Genomic DNA, 24,478 nt, shown 5'->3' on the forward strand with positions numbered 1-24,478 from the left:
AAATACAATGTTTCAGAACAGGGTGGCATGCCTAGCAGACAAGCTGTTAGATCTGGAGTCAGATTTGCGTTGTGCAATAATTATTCAAAATCGCACCAAATATTGCACCGATTGTAGGCTACACATAAAACAAGAGCAAATGTCTCACTGACACTATTGATGTCCTAGTTTGCATTAAATGTTGTTTTTGTTGAATAACGCTGTTTTATATTTTTAATATGTCAAAATAGATAAAATTAAATTTTGGGTAATGGGACTTTGATCTGGACAGAAATGGGTAATAAGAGAAAAAAGGTTAAGAACCCCTGTTCTAGTCCAACTACAAGTTTTTAACACCCGTCATTTTGAATTAAAAATTTTTGAATAAAATGACACGCCCTACTGCACACACTCTGTCCGATAGATTTATCACATCGTAAAAGGCCGAACCACGTTTTCGCCAAGCAGCGGAAACACGAGTTAGTGAATAGAGAAAAAATAATGAGAGATTGTCGCTCAAGCATGACAGTGCATCGCAATGATGACGTCACCACTGCGTCACAGTCCATGTTACAATTCGGGACAAATAGCTGGGCAATAATTTCGTGAACACATGTAGGCCTATTGCATAACATTTTACATGTAGGAGTACCATCGCTACAGCTTTTATTATTGAACTTAAACGAGTGGCTCAACTTACATCACACCCCGGCTCAACTTACCACGTGGGGTAGGTAAGTTGAGCCAAAATGACGTAATATTTAAAACATGCTTTTTTTCAATATTCTTATGAGTTATGAAAATTTTTTTTTTGTTAAATTAAGGCCAAAGCATCAACCATTATGCTGCCACTTTTATTGTAAACCAAGCGGTTTTCTTAGTAGAAGCGTTTAAGTAAAAAGTGGCTCAACTTACCTCATCCTCCCCTACGAGAATTTTTTGTAAACAACTTTTTAATTGCAACGAATAAAGTGTAACAAGTAAGATTTACAATACTGGATAGCAAAAGCTTTCGAAATCATTTAAGTTGTGAAGAACTGCGGTAATTATATTTGACAGGGTACGTAGCCTACTGTACATCGTATAAGTGTAACTTTTTAATTTCTTGTCATATCGCCACGGACCACCTGTGCAGTCGTCGCAGACCACCAATGGTCCGCGGACCACAGTTTGGGAAACCCTGTACTAGCCTATAGGCCACCTATATCGTAAAATGATTTTTCCTTTTATGTCTGGACAACCTAGATAATAGAACGTAGCCAACTAGATAACTTATTTTAAGACGCAAAAGTCTTATGATGCTTATATCTATCTATAATGATATCTATCGAAGTTTGGCTCAAGATTTTAGCTAAAAAAATTGCTGCGACTCCAGTTGGTTATAATCTTGGATCGCCTTGGTGCACGACCAAAAGATACATTGAGCGACGTTCAGCTGTAGCCCATCCTTTCATTTTGCTTTGCAATTTAAATAGTTTTTAAAACACAAAGTTTTATTCTGTCTTTCTGGTAGCCTACTGACTTTTCCGAAAAAGTGGATGCTGCAACATCTTTATCAACTTTGTACTATGAGCAATTGAGCATATATTTGCTCTGTGCTCATGCATTACAAAAATCCGCGATATTGTTGTGAAACTAGTAAATAAGCTACGGTACTTCATAAGACTATTTTTTGCTTAAATTTATTCACAAGCGATGGTGAAAGGATACGAAATATACATAGTAATGTAGGCTAATCCAATGATTAACATCAATAGTCAAGAAACAGAAATGAGCCAGATTAGTTTAATTGAACGTAGCGCAGGGCGAGAGCATAGGCTACTGATAAAGACGGTTTCATGCTTCATTCATTAACACTCTTGTCTTTGATAAGTTTACTCCTGTAATGAATTTTTTTGTCTTGGTAGGCCTATAAAATTACTGAGCCAGTAAATGGTTATGATCAGTGTTGCCACTAGATTCACCTGGGCACGACTTTTAATGCTTTCATTGAGCCAATTGGTTTACAACACAAAAGTAATATATTTTACACACATATTGAGATTACGGTAGCAACTAACCCAAAAAACAATTTCGAGTTGATGCCAGGTTCTGAAAAAAAGTTTAATAACCACTAAACTGAAAGGAATTAATTTAAACCCACCCAACCAAAACTATCACGGAGTTCATATTAGTTGCAAAAACCTGGAACATAAAATTGCAACACAAAAATGGTTTGACTAAAAGTCATATGCTGAGACCACAAAAGCCAAGTCTACCCTACTGGTGGTTTTTCGAGGTCCATATCTACTGTAGTTATCATATTCGGAGACCAATATCTTTGCTTCAAAAACGTAAGGTCCGCGAAGTCTTCGCCTGGTGCGAACAACGATGTAGTTCCAATATGGTCTTTGAATTACACTGCAACAGGAAAATTTAATAAATTATTTTACTTTTTTTGGCTGTTAATAATAGCAACATTCATATAACACCACATGCACAGTGCAAACCATGCTCCTGGGTGCTTTAACAGTGACTCCAAACAAAAAAATACCCCTAAAATAATTTTAGTAATTAAGCACTGAAAGTGCTAGAAACTGCAGTGAACACAGAGCCACGTCAGCAATGCTGCAACTAAAAAGCTTATAACTTTTGACAAAAAATAGGTGAATGCATTATTTCGATAAAATTTCTGACTTTTTTTGATAATTATTTTGATAAACTTTTATGTAAATCAAGTCGAGATAAAATACAGTAGGCCTAAAGGTCTTTTATACACACATCAAGCTCATCAGTTGTTAAAATTTACTGAATTTACGTACGCTTCCACTTGCATTTTTGCAACTATTCTACTACTCTTGTCCTCCCCAAGCCAGAATTCAAACTGAGCATAAAAATCGACTTGCTCCATCATTGGCATCTAGCTGCAGTTATATCTTTGGCACTCTCTGAAGCTTTAGATTCATAAAAAATCTACACTGTCGGGGCTGTGCGATCATGCAAAATATAAGCATCAAAATACAGGCAAGGTTTTATAATGGCTGATGGTTGTGTCATGCGAAACAACAGGAAACGTAAGTGGTTAGGCGACTGAATTGATTTCATTTAATGCTTGTAACACTTTTACCATAGTCAAACAACTGATTACACCATTCCAAATTTTTCGGTTACAATTCATGACACTTTAGTTAGTTGTTTGATTGTTACTTATTTATTCCTAAATTTGTTTTAACTCATATTAACGGTCACGTGAGTCGTGACCACATATAACTTCGATACACAGCATGAGCCATATTAACGTCTAATGAGACAGAATTTGATTATTTTACTATATGAAGAGTAGAATAGAATAACCTTCTCTATTTTTGTTTTAAAAAACATAAATAACTTTACCTAAAATCGTTCGATCCTTTCACGATCTTGAAGATATAAGTGTGTCCCGGTTTTCTTGTGAAATGCAGTTTACCAACATTGGAGTATGGGGGATAGTTGGAATGGAGAGCAAACCTACTGTATGAGATGCTGCTTGGTAGATTCGATTGTGGTGTGTAATTATCTATGACACAAGGTCTGAAACAAATATTAAAACATATTCAATGCAATTCCATAGCTTGTTTTCAAACCACAATCCTTTCACTTATTACTAGGACCAGGTAAATAAGGAAGTCGATAAAGCGCTCGTTTTCCAATCATGCAATCCTATTTCAACCCCACCCTTATAAGCTGGTTGTTGATAAAACATCGCACAGACGCACACCTCTACTCGTTGGTGCAAAATTGGGAAACAGTAGTTGCTGAAGGAAAGAGGATGAGGGAAAAATATTGTCCACCCTAACCTTGCCAACTCCGAGGGTTAAGTGTAATAATAGACTAACCTGGTTATTTCATCCGCGATGCTGCATTGTTTTATATCAAGTAGCCTATGAAAACACCTTTACTTTTTTTATTTCCAAAAAAAAACTATGGTTCTCTCTGCACAATTTGCAAAGATTCTTGACATTTAAACATTACCCGCTAGTGGAGACTGGGGTAAAGTGTGCAATGGGGCAAGATGAGCAACCCCTGTTTTTGGAAAAACTAGTCGACACAATTTTTTTCTTTGTCCTGATCAGTGATCATATTACCCATAATACTGTTTCAGTCAATAAATTTGTTATGTCCAGTAACAATCGCATTTTACAATGACATGCAATTATTTTGTTGAACCATAGAGAAATAAAACAAAGTAACTTCAGCGGGTTTAACATGATGTATTACATACGCAAATATAACATAATTATTATGTCGTAAAATTGCGTTATTATTGCGTTACTATTATTGCTACTGCGTTTCCTTTACTTGCTTCTGGCTGATTAATTGCTGCGTGACTCCGCTTATTCGATGAGTTGCCACTCACATTGTAGTGCAGTGGCTAGGAAGCTTGCATGCTGTTTAGTTTGAGCCATGGCGTACTTAACAGAGGCCAAACCAACGTGCGTGCTGGAGTCTAAACTGGAGGCGAACATTTTCATTGCCATATTGCATTGCAAACACAGTATATTTAAACCTAAAACGATTATAATGAAAATTTTGCTTTCAAATTTCAAAATGTAAAATACATTTTCATCCATGGCATTTCATATGCTTGACATAGTCTATTCCAATGAATAGTTGTTCCCGTGTGTGTTACAATAATAAAAACAATGACAATAGATGTGTAAGGTTTTAACTTTGAAGTTATTATTTTGTATAGAGCTGATTCACAAAAATACAATGTACCTACATGGTCAAAACTACTACATGAAAGGACTGTGGCCAGTAGCGCAACCAGAATTCTAGTAAAGTGGGGGGGGCTAAACCAAGCCCCCCTGGTTGCGCAACTAATGTGGTGCTACTTTAGCTCAGATAATGAACGAAAAAATTATCTGTTACGACAACTTTAAATAATATCAGTGCAAGGACTTCTCAGGAATGAAAATGGACATTTAAAGAAGTTCTATAACAGTCCTTACAGAAGTCTCAACAACAAAGAAAAACAAACAAAAACAAGTTTTTAATGCATAAGTTTTAAAATCTTTTGTTTTACTTCCTTTTCTGATACAGGTGAAAATAGACAACAATAATTTTTAAACATAATATTGGCCAATGTAGCTGCATACTTTTTGTTCACAGATAACTGGTATTGATCTGATATAAAGTGAAAAACACGACATAACGAGGTTCTGCAACAGTGGTTAACAACTTCATGAAACATGATATAACCATAAAGTACCCATTGGCAAACTGTGTCACCTGGTATATGCATATATATGGTATATTTCTCTTCAGGATTTCGAGGTAAACGAAAAGTTGTTTCTTTGTTTGCCTCATCATAATTTCCATGGCAATTAGTCACACATATATATGGTATATTTCTCTTCAGGATTTCGAGGTAAACGAAAAGTTGTTTCTTTGTTTGCCTCATCATAATTTCCATGGCAATTAGTCACACAACATTTTCTACCCATCTTAATTAAATATCAAATAACCTCTTTACTGTGAAATATACATGAAGATGTAATGAAAACTATGCCTGCACTAACTATCGGAATGGCCCGTTTCAGTGAGTCCGATTCGGTGAGTCCGATTCGGTTAGTCCGATTCGGTGAGTCCGATCCCTTAACGGGGGATTTTTTCAATTTTTTTTTTAAATTATCGGGTACCGTAGCCTAATTATCATTGCCGTTTTAGGGTTAGGGTTTAGGGCTTAAGGTTAGGGGTTAGAAGTTAGGAACTCACCGAATCAGACTAACCGAATCGGACTCACCGAATCAGACTCACCGAATAGTAGCAGACCCCTAACTATAGGCTACACTTTGCAATGGCACAAGTTTGACAAAATTAAGGTCACAAATGATGCTTTGAGACCGCATGAACTGACCAAATTCAACTTATCAAACTTTAAGCAGCACAATTTAAATGCATAGTTTTTATAAGAACAATCTAAACATGGTAACGTTTTGCTTTTTTTTTAAAAACTTTGCTGGTCTCAAAATTGGAGACTAAATTTTTATTAATGCACACAAACTTAAAAGCGTTTGTTAGACTATTCCTTCTTATACCACATTAGACCATTCCTATTTATACTACATGCACAGTATAGAACAATCGGGTATTTTAGACGGCAACAAAATTTTAAAACCAGGTTCGAAAATAAGAGTGTCTCTTAATTCCTGGGTGCCTTCATGCCACATTTTTGCTGTACTGTTCTACAGTGTAGCAAAGTATTAGCCTGCACAAGTCTAGCCAGACTAAGCAATTATTTTTTTAAAGTAGAATTTCAAAATGCTGCATAGGATTTCTAGATTTGTCTGAGCCATGGCGACCTTGAAATACTGACCATGCAAGCAATTTTAGGCTCAAGAGCTGAAGGCTGACCCTGCAATCATGCGTTTAATATACTACACCTCTACTAAAAATAAAAACAGCTACACCAATTTGGAAAAAAAAAACAAAGCTAGCCTCAACAATTCCCATCATTCTCAAAGGTACCGTACAGTAAGTTACTTTTCACACAATTTCATAACACTTCTGGGTGTGCCCTCAAGTAGCCTAACATTATTTTACCAAAACCGACGCGGCTACCGGCATTCGCTAGCTAGCCTTCAGCCTCGGTACTCAATATTTGTTTGCATGGCCAGTATTTCAATAAATCAACATTTCATTTATCCAAATATCCTACCCTAAACAACATTTCAACAGCAAGCACCTTAAAAACCACCGCAAAACCTAATTCAATTATTGAACACAATATCAGTGTTGCCAGAAGTTTAAAACAATTAACTTTTTAAAGGAATGCCATGAAAAGGAGTGCAATTTTCAAAACAAAGCTGAGTAAAATTAAAAAAATTGTTCAATATATAAATTATAAAAACCGCAGATAAAGCTGCTAAATGAAACGTTTAGTAAAGTTTCATCACATAGGAATTACATTAAAATTGAAAGAAAAAAAAAGTATTTTAAAAACTAAGACTTTTCTGCGCTTTTGAAAAGTAAAGATAGTTCTTGTAGATTTTTCCTGTTCAAAGAAGGGTATGTTAAAACAATTCTGCAAATTCAATAACAGAACAACGGGACAGTACCGATTAAAGCACACAGATATCTGTTGGGGTTTTCACACCTGGCAACTCTGCATCGTTTTAGTATGCTTGCGCAAATGGCGAATGAATATACAATTAAAAATTGATTTTCTAGCAAACTTTTTCATATAAGACAAATATTTAAGGTGAAAAACGTTCACTTCAACTTTTTATACATATCTTTTCAATATGGTATGTCAAAGTCATGAAAGCATGTTCGCCTCCAGTTTAGACTCCAGCACGCACGATGACATGGCCTCTGTTGAGTACGTCATGGTTTGAGCTCATCTTTATTATCGTTATTTTATGTTCCATAGAGTTAAGTTTACAACCAGTTAATTAAAGCCTTACAAAGGTTAAAGTAAACTCAATGTGTTTTAGTACAATTTAATTAACTGTAAACTGATTACTAATGGACAGCAAGTGCTTAAGACCTCCAACCTTCGACATAGATGTAAATGCCTCAGATAGCACTAAGAAATGGAAGCATTGGAGGAAAACATTTCAAAATTATTTACGTCGGATCGAAAATGCTACAGCCGAAGATAAGCTCGATATTCTGGTCAGTTTGGTTGATGCATCGGTGTATTCCTACATCAGTGAGTGCGCTACTTTTGATGAGGCAGTTGCGCGCTTAGAAAGTGCATATGTGAAGCCCGTAAATGAAGTATTCGCCAGACACCAGCTCAACACTTGCCATCAAAACTCTGGAGAATCGTTAGAAGATTTTTTACAACGATTGAAATCACTAAGTGGCAATTGCAATTTCATTGATTCTACCTCCGTGCAAATCAAAGAAGCGGCAATCAGGGATGCCTTTATCGCTGGTCTTCAATCTGGGTACACCCGACAGCGAATACTCGAAGACAACGTTCTTCAGCTTACTGCCGTATTTGATAAAGCAAGAAGGCTTGAAGAAGCTCGCAAGAGTGCTGATTGCTACGATTTGGTAAGCAGTAGCATGACTCCCGAAAATTCGATCGCTCCTTGCAACAGCCAGCAAGATGTCGCATCACCTCAAACTGAATGTGCCACCGTTAATCAAGCAACTTGTACGTTTTGCGGAGGAGCTCTACACAAACGAACTAACTGCCCGGCAAAACAATCCATATGCTACAAATGTGGACGCATGGGGCATTATGCTAGAAAATGCCGATCTACATAGCGAACAAACCCATGGATAAAAGCTGCTGCGTCTGACTTTGAGAAAAAGAAACCAAACTTTGAACTATCTACGCTATCGACGTCAGTTAAAAATGGAGAAAATGTTAATTTGTATGTCCTCGTGAATGGTTCATTAGCCAATTGTCTCCTCGATACTGGAGCTAAGCTCAACCACATGGACAGCAAATTTTGTCATAAGGCAAAAATCGACATTGCCAGTCCCAGCACCAACATTAAAATTGATTTGGCTGTTAAAGGTGCTACTGTAGAAACTCAAGGCTGCTGTACTGCATCGGTGGAACTACAAGGCCGCAAATACTGCGATGTTGATTTTTCAGTCATGGATGATTTGTTATGGGATGTAATCTTGGGACGAGAATTCTTACGACAACATGAAACCGTGAGTTTTAATTTTGGAGGTCCTGAGTTACCTTTGCAACTCGGTGTCTTAAAGCCAATTCGAGGTCTTAAACCAGTACGGTTATTTGAACATCTGACCTCCGACTGCCGACCTATTGCAGCTAAAAGACGTAACTACTCTAAAGCGGACCAGTTATTTATTTCTGATCACATTTCTCAACTGTTGGAGGACGACATCATTGAGCCCAGCTCATCGCCATGGCGTGCGCAAGTGGTAGTTGTAAAAAACGAGAATCATAAAAAACGCATGTGCGTGGACTATAGTCAAACAATTAATAAATTCACTTATCTAGACGCATATCCGTTACCAAAAATCCAAAGCATCATTAGTGAGGTATCTAGGTACAAGTGGTTTTCCACACTAGACCTGCGAAGTGCTTATCACCAAGTGATGTTGCTCCCTGAAGAAAAAAAGTATACTGCATTCGAAGCGGATGGGCAACTTATTTAAGCGAGTACCTTTTGGCCTGAAAAACGCAGTTCCTTGTTTCCAGCGTGTGGTAAATCAAGTCATTGCAAAATTTAACTGCAAGGGTACGTTTGCTTATTTGGATGACATTACGGTCTGTGGTCGCACACGCGAAGAGCACGATGCTAATTTGAACACATTTTTAAAAGCTGTGAAAGAATGTAATCTCACCTTGAACAAGGATAAGAGTATTTTTGCGACGAATTCCATCAAACTGTTGGGCAATCAAATCTCAGAGGGCATTTTACGATCGGGCAGGCAAGTTCAATAATGTGCCAGATGCCTTGTCGCGAGCCTTTTGTGCAAGCATGTTTGATAATACGTTGATTGAAATTCACGAATCGTTGTGCCATCCCGGTATCACCCGTCTTCATCATTTTATTCGGATGAAAAATTTGCCTTATTCCATTGAAGATGTGCGACAAGTTGTTAACCGTTGTAAGATATGTTGTGAAATCAAACCGAAATTTTACAAGCCGCTTAATGCGGAACTGGTAAAAGCGACCCAGCCATTTGAAAGGCTTAGTTTGGACTTCAAAGGTCCATTGCCGTCATCCAGTAAAAATCATTATATACTAATGATAGTAGACGAATTTTCACGTTTTCCCTTTGCGTTTCCCTGTTCGAATATTGACTCAAAAACTGTGATAACTTGTTTGAATGAATTGTTTTCGTTATTTGGTATGCCAAGTTATATTCATACTGATAGAGGTACTGCATTTATGTCTTGTGAACTGTCCTCTTATCTTCAGCGGCGTGGTATTGCATGTAGCCGCACGTCTGTGTATAACGCACCCGGTAATGGTCAGTGCGAGCGTTACAATGGAATTGTTTGGTCTGCAATCAAGTTAGCTTTAAAGTCTCGAAAATTGGATACTCGTCAGTGGGAGTTAGTGCTTCCTGATGCTCTTCATTCAATCCGATCACTTCTTTGTACTGCGACCAATCAAACCCCCACGAACGTTTATTCAACTACAAACGTAAATCTTCATTTGGAACGTCTGTGCCTACATGGTTGAGTAGTCCAGGATCTGCTTATCTGAAACGTCATGTCCGCAACAGCAAATACGATCCGTTAGTAGACGAGGTTGATGTGGTGCACACTACACCGAATTATGCCGTGGTCCGGTTGCCAAGTGGGCGGGAAACAACTGTTTCTTTACGTGACATCGCTCCGAGAATGGAAGAAGAACCTGCTCTGAATGAAACAACTTTCCCCAGCGGTATGAGTGTTGGTCAAAGTACGAGTGTTGACAACGGCCCTACCGAAGAGCACCCAAATGCTTTAGACGAACCGGCAGATCAACTCTCCAATAATCCTCAGCCGACATGCTCCGAAGGATTCATTCAAGAACCGCGTCGATCTACTAGGGTTCGAAAAGGAGTAGATCGATATGGAGTTGTACCTTATATGTAAATGCCTAGTTATACTTCTGTAATTCTGTGTATGCTCTCATTTGTTGTAGGGAAGAATGTCGTAAAATTGCGTTATTATTGCGTTACTATTATTGCTACTGTGTTTCCTTTACTTGCTTCTGGCTGATTAATTGCTGCGTGACTCCGCTTATTCGATGAGTTGCCACTCACATTGTAGTGCAGTGGCTAGGAAGCTTGCATGCTGTTTAGTTTGATCTCATCTTTATTATCGTTATTTTATGTTCCATAGAGTTAAGTTTACAACCAGTTAATTAAAGCCTTACAAAGGTTAAAGTAAACTCAATGTGTTTTAGTACATATTATTTTGTGTACGTCAAAAAATCCAACTTTTTTTCGGTTGCAAAAATTGAATATTTTTATTGCTACACTATATAGGCCTACATATATAAATCTTTTTTTTTTCTTTTGGTAGGTGTAATAGGTAAGGATATTCAATAAAAAGTTTAGATTAGTTAGCTTGGTAGTTTTTAAAATATTTTCATTTTTGTAAGAAAATGTAAGATGGGGCAAAGTGTGTAATTGAAGTAGGTAGGCTACGTTGGAGCGATTGCCCAACTTACCCGAAAAGAAATAGCCTTGTAAGCTACCGGTACTTAATTTGTGAACTGTTGAAGTTGTGTTTTAAGCTTTATTTGACAATAAAAAATGCTCAGACAGCCACTTTATCTGGTCCACATCTATACTATATATAAAAATATATATATCACACGATGATCAAAATCAAGCTAAAATGTAGTTAATTTACTGGTGCTTCATGTAAACCCTTTTAAAATTTTCAAAAGCAATCCGTTTTTTTTTTACAAAAGCAGTTTAAGCAAAAAAGGTGCTCAACTTACCCTCCCCTCCCCTATGTTTGAACCGCTAATCGCAGCCATGGCTAACGCAAGGATACATTGCAGGCACAGACATAACCTTCATCAATACGATAAATAGTGAAAGTTCAAAAATATAAGATTTGGTCTGTTCTGCCAATCAGCCGTATAAAAATACAAACAGTACAGCAAAAAGTACTTACAAATATACATGCCTTACACCTGAGGCTTTGTTTTTTCAGAAGGCATATTGTTTATGCGATTGTATAGCATTTTATAACAACCGAGTGAATTAATACAAAATGATACGACTTTCCTAGTTGCAACGTTTATCTGATGAAAGAGTTTGTTTTTACTTTTATTTTTATCAGATGAGCATTGCAATCAGTGCTAAAAACGATAAATATCTTGATTAACACCCAAACGTTTCAGTAGCCTATTCAATGATATGACTGTCATGTTTTGCTTGTTGATGGAAATAGAATTACTACTACAATTAATGCAATATTGCACCGGGTGTTTCAGATGTGAGTTAAAACAAATGATAGGTCTATCAATATCCAAAATACTCCATCTTTGGAAGACATTTTAAGATTGAAAGAATCAACATAAAACAAAAAATATGAATGCTTTTATAATATTAGTCAGCACAATTTCAGATACTTTGAAATTTTTTGCATAAAATTTGACAAAGGAGCTATTTTTGTTTGGAATGAAAAAAAAATGGCAACCTTCCGTCAAAAATTGAGACGTCGGAGTACACGATTTTTGCTGCGACGTCACAGACCAAATCTAAAATGGTATCACGAACCCGTTCTCTGTTCCTGTGAGGTTGGCATGATGATATCCAGATACACATGGCTGTGGCACATTGCATTCGTATCCTCCATACGTATTTAGGCAAGCCTCGTCTTCCAAACAAAGATTATCTTGAAGGCATTCATCAATATCTAATGAAAATTAAAATATCGAAACTATGCTAACAAACGACATAAGCAAGGTGATCAGCAAAAACGAGAAGACAAAAAGATTTGCATCATGGAAAGTTGTGAAGTTAAACATTTAGCTTTCGAAAGTTTAAACTATCTTTGACATATTACTGACCTTTGCAGCGTGAAATGTTAGACAGTAGAGTGTATCCATCGGGGCAAAGGCATTCGTAACTTCCAATAGAATTGACACATTCATGTTGGCATCGATGAAGTCTTCTTGTACACTCATCGATGTCTTAACAGAAAATGTCGCTTTTTAACAGGGATATTTATTTAGGGGTGTAATAAGTTCCTTCTGATAATCCTATTGAGGTGAAACAAGGTTTTTAACAAGCTGTTAAGGTTTTTAGTGAACTGGTAACTAATTCTGATGTAATTCACTCTGCTTAGCTTTTTGCTTGCCATGAGCACTTTTTGTAGTATTGAAAGCATTTACTGTTTAATCAGGGGTGGATATATCCTTGAGTTTTGCGAATCACGAAGCCCTTTATTAAGGCTACAAGAATTATGAAATCACTAGTGTTGGTTTGTTAAGCAAATGATGACACCAGCATCAATAGAAGTCATCTCAACATCTCGAATATAAACAAACTAAGAAAAATGTACCATCACAAAGATTTTTCTTGATACCCGGTTATGCTTCCATGGTGAGAGACATGTAGCCTACGATTGTACGCTGTGGGACACGAAAATCCAGTTATCCAACACTAAGTAATTTTCAATCGGACAGTTGTTTTTCCTTACCCGGGCTACAACTGAGTGCACACTTTAAGTCGAAACTCTTTGTTATATTTTTACGTTCTCGCAAGGTTTGACATACTGATATTGATGCGTAGGGCATCTCTTCAATATGTTTTTCTGGTGTCTCCAGGTTCAGCATTATCACGTAGACTATTTGCAAATTAACCGAACATGGCATACAAATAATTTTGCGTTTTTGTTTTAGCTGCGTTTTTTTATAAAATGTTTGTTGAAGCTGTACCGAAGAAACTTCTTCCTTTCTGTAATTTCTGCAAGATTTGTAGTTTTATTAGCCTACGCATGGGCAATTGCAGCGTCTATCGCATAAAACTGCCCTACTTTTGAGTAGTGTATTTTGATATTTAACTCCATCCATGCATTGACAAAATGATTGCTAAATAGCTAATTGCAAAAGCTATTTATCAATCCAGATTGTCGGCGCACCTCACTGATTGCTACCAAGATACTATGTACAAGAAGATATAAAATCTACTTCATGGTTCATGAAAGCTATTTTGCGTCAGATCTCAAGCATCGAACAATTTCTCTACAATAAGCTTGTAATTTATTTTGTATGCTTCAAAAAAGTAGAACCTAAACTGTAAAATGATTTGCTGACTTCACGGTAGCAGGAAGATCTTCACCTGGTATATCGTACTAAAATTGGTCAACCATGGGAAACTTAGCCATGAGAAGCTCAACCAACCCTGTAGTTATTCTTTGTGCCATGTTTGTATTGTCAGAAATATTGAGCACCTACCTTGACAGCTTCCGTCGCTCTGAATGATGTATCCTCGTTCGCAGTCACAGCGGAAACTTCCGTGTGTGTTTCTGCATACTTGATCACAATTATTCACACTCGGATCGTCGCATTCGTTAATGTCTAATAAGAGAGGGAAAAAATAACGAAACAACATCACAGCATGAACTTGACCGAAAAAAAAAAACTATTTGAATCACGAGATAGTCCACAAGATAACGCAGAGGCAGGCGACTGCTTTTTCATTAACATAAGAGTAGATGAACTTAACTTCAAGTATTTGAACTCGTATTTGTTCAATGTTCAATTAGGAGGAGGGTTAATTTTAATTTCAACAGTCCTGATTGTAAAATGCACCAAGATATTCTAAGACTTCTGATATGATTTTTTTGAAATCTTTATCTAAAAACTTCCTTACCCCGAAAGTTACTTTAGAACAAGGGTGGAACTTGTTTAATGAAAGAGTCACTTGCCAAAAATTACAACCACTAGCGAGCCGCAAAATGTGTAGTGTCAGTAAAATAGGTAAACGATACAAGGTTTAGATGAAATAACTTAACAGAAGCAACAAACACAATATTCACACTTTGATCCTCAAAGGGAGGCCAGATCAGGCTCCCTCACATTTCCTTTAATTACTTGAAGCACAGTAATGTCATGCACTTGGGTTTTCTTGACTTTTCCTAAAATTGCAAGGCCGATCTGATGATGTAAAGTTTGATAGCAAAAGTTGTGTAGTTTGTTTGTAAATTCAAGATTTTGGTGAATTTTTGCTGTTTTTGGCCTACGTTTGGCAAAGCATGAAATCGATTTCTTTTCGCTTGCAAGCGATAAGCTCATAATTGCTCCGTGAATCAACATGCGCAAGGAGAGAGACAATCGCAGAATTTTCCAATTGTTTTGTTCGACCTAAATTTGTCCAAGCTGATGGCTAGAGCAGTCCAGTCAGAAAATCACTTCTTTTTATATTGATTCAACGTCTCAAGACGTGAAGCCAATATAAAACAGAAAAGATTTTCTTATTGGGTGGACAATAGAACATGTTATTCCTTTTTCACGGCATTGCATTGAAAAATCGCACAATGCCTAAACATTTCTTGTGCTATAATATACCAGGAGCAACGCAGTTGTTCATAAAAAAGAATACGTTCTATCTTTTCTTTTTAACGACTCAAGAAATAGTTATCCATCACCAAATGATCATATACAAATTATTGAAAACAATAGAAGTTCGATCCAACGAATATCCATTGCTGTACATACAATATGTTACTGTACGAAAGACATGTAAAACCAATATAAATCAAAATTCTATGAAATGAGCAAAAATTGCTGCAAATGTGCTTGATTAGATTTGAAGGCTTTATGTAGGTATAAAAACTTCCACAAACGTGTTCTTTACTCATGTATTGGTAAATCTATTACGCAAATTGTTGTCTTTGATAGAGTTTTCTCGTGCTGTCGTTACAGAAATCCTTGTATCATATCATTTTATTTCAAATTACATTCTCATATCAGCAGTATTTGCAAAACATAAAATGTAGTCTTCTTTCGAACAAAGAAATGGGTGAAGACCAACTTTCAGGTGTTCACGCTTGCGTAAAAAAACATTTAGAACATAAGAGAATCTATCGTGGAACTGCAATCAGTGAAGCCTAATTAACGGTACGTAGTAGGCTATAGGTTTTTAGAAATTCAAGATTGATACTTTGCACCGTGTTTTTTTAGGTGATCCTGATAGGCAGATACCACACTCGATGATCATTTACTTTTTATCATTGTTAAATCACATTTTCACCACTGGATAAAGCTATGAATGGTTTTTGATATGAAATTATATAAGCTATTTTTTATCAACCTGTTTATTTTTTGTATTTTTATGATCTTATGACATTGATTTTCCCACAGAACTCCTACAATTTATTAAAAAAAACACATTACCTAAATGGTATCTTTACCTGAATGATGTAAACATAATGTGATAGCTTTCTTTACTCCACATGTCAGACTGCCAGTATTACCATTACCATACGGATTCAACTACGTTTTATGTGTGCAGGATATGTTTGAATAATAGAAAACTCGCTTTTTTCGTTTCCATAATCTTGAAATTTGAGCAAAACAACGAGCAAACACAACACAGGTAAAAGGCCAACTCCGCGTTCATTTGCGCAAAAGGACTACAATCGAAAACAAAAGAACTGATCGGTCACACTTAGATATTTGATTTTTCCGGAATGGCCCGTTTCGGTGAGTCCGATTCGGTGAGTCCGATCCCTTAACAGGGGATTTTTTCAATTTTTTTTTTAATTATTGGGTACCGTAGCCTATTATCATTGCCGTTTTAGGGTTAGGGGTTTGGGGTTAGGGTTAGGGGTTAGAGGTTAGGAACTCACCGAATCAGACTCACCGAATAGTAGCAGACCCTGATTTTTCAACTCAAACATATAACCAACCATCAAATAATTTGCTTTTCCTGGTTGTGTTTTTTAACAAATTGCAAAACATCGTCGATTTTGTGTTGTCAGATAAATCATCTGCACTATGCAAAATTTGATTCATCTATCTAGCGTAGGTTTTGAGTTAGACGAGTATGTTATTTCGTATGCTCGTCTAACAAAATACACATATTTGACTGATTGATTGTTGAAATAAAGTTTACCTTCTGTAAAACCAACTTTAAAAAAACAATCACAGCAAAATCGTAAAAAGTGAAACTTGATATATTGCTACTAGATTGCATAATTTGCTTGAATAATAAAGTTTTGAAAGTTTTGCAGGCGATTAGAAATATCTTCGCACCAAGCTTAACTGACACAGTTTGGTTGGTTGGAACATAACTTACAACCAACAAATAAAACTTGGAACATAATACATAAATGCATTTTACTTGAAACACACAAAGCAAAAAGCATATTTGATGAACCTGAAAGAACTCACCTCTACATTGATATTGAGTAGATGAAATGTTTACTCTCTCCAAACCTTCGCGACAACTGGTTGAAGTGGGGGGTCGACGACACCTAAACAATAGTCATGGTTTTTTGCAATCTTGATCGAGAAATGATAATTTAGACAGAAAATAGGTCGGCATAAATTGACAGGTTTGACGTTGGTAGTCATTTTAACCTACAAGTAACAACTTTTGTCAGAGCTGGTAAGGCATGAACCAGTCAGAACACGGCTTAACCCTTATCAGCACATGCGTTGACATTTTGTCAACATAGACTTTTTTGTGTGAGATTGCTCTCGCACCTTATGCACTAGCTCAGCAACATCCAGTGACGAAGGAGAACTTCTGAGTGGCTTACTATTGTAGAGATTTCAAAACGTTAAATTGCTTCCACAATGAGTTATTTGCGTTTTAACTTAATCGGTACATCTGTTGACAAAATGTCAACAATCAGAAACAATAGGAGTTTGGGATTTCAAGCCACTATGCAGTAGCTAGGTATTACCACAAAGTGATAGGCGGCGACTTACAGGAAAGTTGCACATGTATTTAGTGAATCGCTGTCTGACTAGGTCCTAGTCACCTAGTGACCTAGTCACTAGGAGGAGTTAGACTGCCAGTTGATATAACTCAGAAGAAAAATACTGTCTAAGTAGTTGTGTCGGAGACGTTTACCTTAGCTCTTACAAGATACTTGGCATGAAATACTACCTATTTCAAATTCAAAAGTTGTTTCGGTTAATTACAGTAAGGTGGAAATTTACTGATGGACAGACAGAAAAGATTTTCATTTCAAGAGGCAAATAAGAACTGCAAATAACTTCTGATGATGTTGATAGCGACTCTAGTGCCGAGGTTACATGTGGTAGTGAATGTGTGTCCATACCAGATGTTGATGAACTGCCTTTGGAAGAAGAGGAACTGTTCGATATAGATGTCTTTGAGGAAGAAAGTGAAGATGACGAGACTGGTAGTGATGCAGATCAAGAATCTAATGATGGTTCCTCAGAAGATGAAGATAACAGCTAAAAAAGATCAAGTAACAGATAACAGAAGATAAAGTACCAATAACAGGTGGCAATGCAACCTATTATGCAAATCCTTTTCCAGGCGGGCTCGGAAGAAGAAATATATTGACGCAACAGCCTCGGATTGATGCTGCTCCTAAACTTGAAGTGGATGCCTTCAAATTATTTTATCGGCCAGAAATTATACTTCAGATAGTACGTGAGATGAATAGAAAAGCAAGGGACGTGAGACACGAAGGTAAGATGTTGCCTAGTTCTGTACACAAAAACTTCACAATTGAAGAAGTTGAGACAGGTCTTGCAATTTGATACGTGCTGGCTTGGACAGAGATAACTTCACCGATTTACGTCGATTGTGGGATCCTCTTGATAGCAGGCCATTTTATAGAGTGGCTATGGCACTAAATCGATTCAAATTTCTGCTACGATGCATGCGTTTTGATAACTATCGCAATCGACCAGACAGACAACGGAACGACAGGTTAGCTGCTTTTCGAGGGGTATGGGAAGCATTCAACAGTAGCCTGCGCAACGTTTACATTCCTAAGGAAGCATTGACTGTGGATGAACAACTGGTCGGATATCGAGGCAAATTTCTTGAAAGAACATAGGCTACACGCCATCGAAACCAAGGAAATATGGTCTAAAATTCTTTTGGCTGTGTGAAGCCACATCAGGTTTTGCTCTAAGTGGCATTCTTTATTCCGGAAGAGAACCCGACTCGTCTCCTCACAGAAATCTTGCAGATGATATAGTGATGAACCTGTGTTCTGTTTCCTTTGGTAGTGGTCGGGATATACACGTTTACAGATTTTTATATCTCATGGACTGGTTTGCAATCTTTTGCTTTAAAATCTTGCATTGGTAGGAACAGTAATGGCTGATCGCCGTGAAGTTCCATCGCAGCTCAAATCAGCAAGGAGAAGGAGGTGGAAAGTACTGAAGCGTTGTATGACCATTTGAACAAGTTTCTGCTATTGTCATATGTACCTAAACGAAACAGGAATGTCCTCATGATGTCTTCTTCACACTCTTCTGTTTCCATCTGTTTCCACTCTCAGAGAAAACCTACAGTTAGGCTATCATGGATCATAACAAGCATAAAGGTGGAGTTGACACTCTTGATGAAAACTGCGAAGAATTCAATTGCTTGAGGAAAAAAAATCGTTGGCCAATGGTTATAAATTACAATTTGATAAATGTTGCCAGTAACAACGCATTTATCATAATGAGAGACAATGGGAAAAGTAACAAAAAAACCCAGATTTTCTCAAACAACTTAGCTTTGCTCAACTGTATGTCAAAAAATAAAATTAGCGAGAGAAACTAAACTACTTGCCGAAAAGTTGGGGTTCATCGATGCTGCTACTTCAAGCACTTTCAATCGCACAGTTCAAAGTATCAAACGGAGAAGATGCTACAGATGTGCAAAGCATACTCGATCTGCATGTGTCACTTGTAGCCGCCGGGTTTGCCCGCGACACAAAAAACTTCAGAAGAACCAATATTGCTTGGAATGCTGAACAAATTTGTTGTAGTGCTCCACGTTTCTTCGTTTTTGTGTTTGAAATACACGTGGTAAAACTTCGCTTGTTAAGATTTCTTTGCATTTTATCTGAGAGCTAGTAAGTTAAAACTATGTCCTGGGTAGGAAACAGACCTCCCAACTAGCATTAATGGTAGTCAAATCATTTAAAATAACAACTTCACTTTGAGACCAGCGCATTTGTATCGAAAAATACTAGGAAATGCCATGTTGACAATTTGTCAACATCTGTGCTGATTAAGTTACCTAAAATCCCTGTGCTAATAAGGGTTAAGTGGCAACCGTCCAATTGTGCCTCTTCTAGCACTCCGGCAGAGAGTAGGTCAGTGCTTTGAACGTTGTTTGGTAATCACAGACAAAAAAAGAGTTATGAGAGGGGTGGGAATCGAACCTACGTCGTCCAGATGTATTTCCTAGTCCTACCTAACCCTCTAGGACACGCTAGCTACGGCGGAAAGTTCACTAAATGTACTTTTTATCACAACTATTTGCGTTTTTTCTCTGTTCTACGTCTAACTTCCATCTACGTAATGATGTCGCAGACAATGCAGCTTCTGTTTGGTTCATGCTTTACAGGCGCTTACAAAAAGTGACGTTAGTTATAAAGGTAACAAGGTTAAAAAATAAACAAGCAATCGTCTTTGTTTACTAGGGTAAAATTATGGAGTGGCGTAGTGGATAAGGCCCTCGCTTTCCAATTATGCAATTCTGGTTTGACTCCCGGCTTAAGCTGCTTGTTGAAAAACACCGCTCACTTCTCCGCAGTGTGCAATAAATTGCGTGGGCTGAGTTGCTGAAAAAAAAGCGGCCGAGAGAAAGTAACTGGTCACCACACACGAGTTAGTACCGAAGGCTTAGTACAGTAGTTCCCAACCTTTTTAGGCTTACAGTACCCTTTAGTGCAGGCCCTTAGGGGAATCTTTAGGCTAAACGTGTTACACGTTGTTTTTTTTTGCATATTTTTGCAGTTGGTCAACCCAACTTTGATTTTAGTGGGTGCCGCAACTTTTTGGGTCACGTGATCACCCCCAAATTGGGGATTTCCCCAGAAATCACGTTTCAGAACAGTAGTTCCCAACCTTTTTAGGCTTACAGTACCCTTTACTTCAGAAAATAAAAATGTTTTGTGGCACCCCATGGCACACAACAATCTTTCATCTCGAATGCAGCAGGTTGTTGGAATAAACCTGTATAGTTTCACACCAAACGCCTTTAAAAAATAGTATCCGTAGCTTCTTGATGTGCCCTTGGTAAAAGCAATTAGTAATAACACTTTTAGAAATCAATTCGGTAATAGTAACACTTCAATTTTACGTGAAACTTGAATACCATTTTGAAGCAACATTTTGATAAAAAATAAAATAAAGTTTTTTTTCAAAGTCAGTGTAAAACTTAATATATTACTCCTTTCTCAGCAGACAAAATGGACAAAAACCTTTTTATGCAGAGCATTCACCTATGCAGAGCATTCACTCAATGATGCAAAAAACAATCGTGCATGTAAAGTGTTACCAGCAATAATGAGCCCAGCTAACTATATTTGAACACAGATAAAAATGAATAAGAGAAATAGCTTGCGGTACCCCAGAGTATTGTAAATGGCAAACCGAGTGGGAACCACTGGCTTAGAATAATGAGAACCGTATCTTTTCATCTCTCGATGATTGGATTCACGTATGGGACTCGCCTTGTTTACTTGCAATTTCCAGGTAAAAACATAAAGAGTAAGATTCTTTGACAAAGTTATGTTGTGACCTTTTTTCATACTTTATTAAATTTGAAGACCATACTTTGGCCTAAAGCAGTGATTTTCAACTGGGGTTCAGCAAACCCTTAAGGGTCCACAAATCATTTAAGGGGGATTATAGTTCAGATTTTTAAAACAAGAAAAGTAATCGATAAATTACGATTTATACAAATAATAATTTATTAGGCTACTATTTGAAAGACCTCTATTATTTTACAATTTTGGTAGAGAGGTGATTTTTTTAACCATAGACAAATAAAACCTAACAACCAGACGGCATTTAACATAATAATATGAAAATAAACTAAAAATTACGAACGTTTTCGGCCATGCTCATGTTTGTCTTTTTCAAGTAACTAACTGACTGATGTTCTTCATAAATTAAAATAACGGATCTGATCTACACTACATACACAAAAATCGAAAAAAAGAAACGCATAACAATGAAACGGCAAGGCAGAGGAGAGGCAAAATCACGTGACGCTGAATTGCATAAGAAAAACACAAACCAATGACGCAAAATTACGTCAAAACATTTAGCAGATAGGAAGCGCCTGCGACAAACAGTTGCCTATTGAGGCGAGGATTGCAAGATTTTATGAGCAAAGCCTCATGAAGAGCATTTCATTCTTATGCGTGTCTTTTTTCGATTTATTGTGTACATAGATTAGATCTGTTATGTCAATTTATGAAGAACATCAGTCAGTAGGTTACTTGAAAAGGGCTAACATGAGTATGGCCGAAAACGTTCGTAATTTTGAGTTTATTTTCATATTATTATGTTAAATGCAGTCTGGTTGTCAGGTTTAATTTGTCTCTACTTTAAACCGGATTAAACTGTGCGACAGGGATAGGTAAAATAATTTTGTTCACTTAAACTTCATTAACGCTTCACAATAACCTTGGAGTCCTGCATCACCGTTCGAAAATATGTCCAATGGCTCAATCACTCTGCTTTCCGCCATACACCTAACATTTGCCATTCTTGATATCCAAAGAACAGGATAAAAACGCGGCGAGGCAATTCGTAATCCTGGTCCATAGGTAAAATGACTAAATATCTCTAGGTCATCAACATCATTATAAAGAAAGATAAGACACTTGCTGCGGATGGTTCTGCCTGAAGGGCGAGTAACCAACTTCTGCATCAGGCTCCCATACGGAATCACCACGAGTCCCAAGAGACACGATAATGATTTTCAGATCCATTGCGGCTGAATTCGAAACAAATCCTCAAAAATGGCTTCATCTCTGCTTTAAAAGATAGTTATAAACACCACGATGCGCTTTTTACGATAATGTCCCCGGAAATGAAGCCATTAAATCTAAATTATTTTTATATGAACAAACTATCCAGATGGTGTAAAAAAAGACTTATTTTTCCATAAATAAAATTGTCTTTGGAACAAAACTTTGTGGATATTTACCAGGAGGCTAGTGTAAGCGTAAATATTTTCCCAATGCGGCATCACAAATTGCTAAGTAAAAATACTTCATCCTATTGGAGAAACCCATGCTTTAAAAACGGTGAAGTCAATGTGGAACAATACAGAAGCAAAAAAATCACCAAGTTCTTTCATTTCACGACACAATCAAGGTGAACATTTTAGCCGTGACCTACTTGCAGCAACGAGCCACACCTTGAGAAAAATCGTCTTAAACAAACTGCAACAATATATTTAAACACCAGTAGGCCTAAGTGCTACAGTTACACTGCGACTAATCGGTCGATATTTATTTTTTACATTTTGGATCACAGAACTTGTACAAAATGTGGTCTGTTTCCAATATGGTAATAAAAAACATTGTTACTAACCTGTATGTTCCAAACTCGTACACACACACTGAATTCAAAGGACACACATGGTATCTTGAGTTTGGGCACTTGACGTATTGTTCTGGTCGGTCTGAGACAATCACATTAGATAGCTTTATTTTTTACCTTTAATCACCAAAGTCATATTTTTTATTGTTATTCATTGTACGATATTAAATTGCATGTTGCTTTTAGCCTATTAGATATTACTGTAACAGCACTATTATTGTTTTACTTTCGTGTATTGCATTATTGTACTTACACAAAGTATTCGCACTTCCAATGTAAACATGGCGCTGGGGGTTGGTGTTCTCCTGCACAAAGTATCCTCTGTTGCTATTATACCCAGTGTAACGTGTTTGACTAGGTCTGTTGTTGCTATGATGAGGAAATGAGTTGTCCACAGACACCGAGGACAAAGTGGAATGGCTTTTTGTTGGCGCTGAGGCAAGACTGTGGTGGCCTACCGATTGACCGAGATTGAGATATTGGGATTTGTCACGTCGGAGATTCAATCGCTGAGAAGTAACATGAACTGTTCAACAGCGGTACTAAAAGTTTATAGTTTTTAACACATCAAAAAGTACAAAGCTTATAAATTCTAATTCACACTAAATAATTTTTAATAACTTGCTTTCCAAGTCACTTACCCTTAGTCTTGCTGTTTTTTCCCTTTGTGCGGCTTGCAAAGCCTTCAACCTGTCATGATAAGGGCATGACAGAACGCACACCGTTACAATGGATAACACAAAACAAAGTATCAAAAAACGACTCATAATTAGGCCGCTTCAAGGTAACATAAACAATGAATAGATGCAAACGATGAAAAACGATGAATTAAATAGATGCTATTATTTATTCAAACAAAAACGAATTGATGAACCATTTCATACAAAAATTAGCACATCACATCAAATACAGATAGGATCACTAAAAACCTTAACAGGCTGTTTCAAACTTATTGGGATCATCAGAATGGTCTTATTCAAATAGACGCCAAATATTGTATGCATGTATGCTGCTTGCAGTTTGAGCACTATGTATGTATTTTATTTGAATGAATATTGCACCTGATGATTGTTATAAAATATAACCTTAGGTAGCGCTTTAATAGTATTTCTGTAATTGTTAGCTCTGCTTGCTGCATTGAGCACTTTGTTTGTTCTCAAAAGCTATCACAAAACCGTTCATTTATGTTTTCTGCAGTACCTTTGCTACACTTCAGTTTCTTTTTGCTTCTAACCATCAAAGTGATAAATAACGCTTGCCATAAGACAGCTGGGCTCAGCAAAATGACTGTTGGTGCATTATAATAAGTTAACCGAGATCTTTCCATAGTTGTTTGAAGCAAAATTATCGCATCACAATTATTGCAAGTTAGTTGCACTTTCCTCAATTTTTTTATTGTATAAGCATACTATTCGTGATTTTAGTCTATTACTAAACGTTGCCTAAAACTTCAAAAATATTGCCTTTTAGTAGGCTAAACACCTTTAAGCTATAATATGAAAATTCTATCATGCTTTCAAGTACTTGAT

General features: G+C 36.9%; 1 protein-coding gene across 1 annotated transcript; it reads right to left on the bottom strand.

The window, feature by feature from the left end:
• Window positions 1-1,652: 1,652 nt before the first annotated feature.
• LOC145774025 (fibulin-7-like) lies at window positions 1,653-23,723 on the bottom strand. The gene is made up of 9 exons (XM_082585161.1): window positions 23,591-23,723; window positions 23,203-23,458; window positions 22,941-23,031; window positions 16,791-16,873; window positions 13,851-13,973; window positions 12,462-12,584; window positions 12,169-12,307; window positions 3,352-3,528; window positions 1,653-2,379 (listed from the first exon to the last, which is right to left on the bottom strand). The coding sequence occupies exons 1-9, from the start codon at window positions 23,714-23,716 to the stop codon at window positions 2,199-2,201; spliced, it is 1,299 nt and encodes a 432-aa protein (XP_082441287.1). The 5' UTR covers window positions 23,717-23,723; the 3' UTR covers window positions 1,653-2,198.
• Window positions 23,724-24,478: the final 755 nt, after the last annotated feature.

Source organism: Aplidium turbinatum, chromosome 1, assembly GCF_918807975.1.
Source record: "Aplidium turbinatum chromosome 1, kaAplTurb1.1, whole genome shotgun sequence".
NCBI lineage: Eukaryota > Metazoa > Chordata > Ascidiacea > Aplousobranchia > Polyclinidae > Aplidium > Aplidium turbinatum.

Coding starts and splice junctions, on each gene's coding strand:
- LOC145774025 (XM_082585161.1), bottom strand. CDS start 23,716: ATGAGTCGTTTTTTGATACTTTGTTTTGTGTTATCCATTGTAACGGTG. Junction 23,032..23,202: donor TGGAAGTGCGAATACTTTGT/GTAAGTACAATA, acceptor TGATTGTCTCAG/ACCGACCAGAACAATACGTC. Junction 13,974..16,790: donor TACTCAATATCAATGTAGAG/GTGAGTTCTTTC, acceptor CTCTCTTATTAG/ACATTAACGAATGCGACGAT.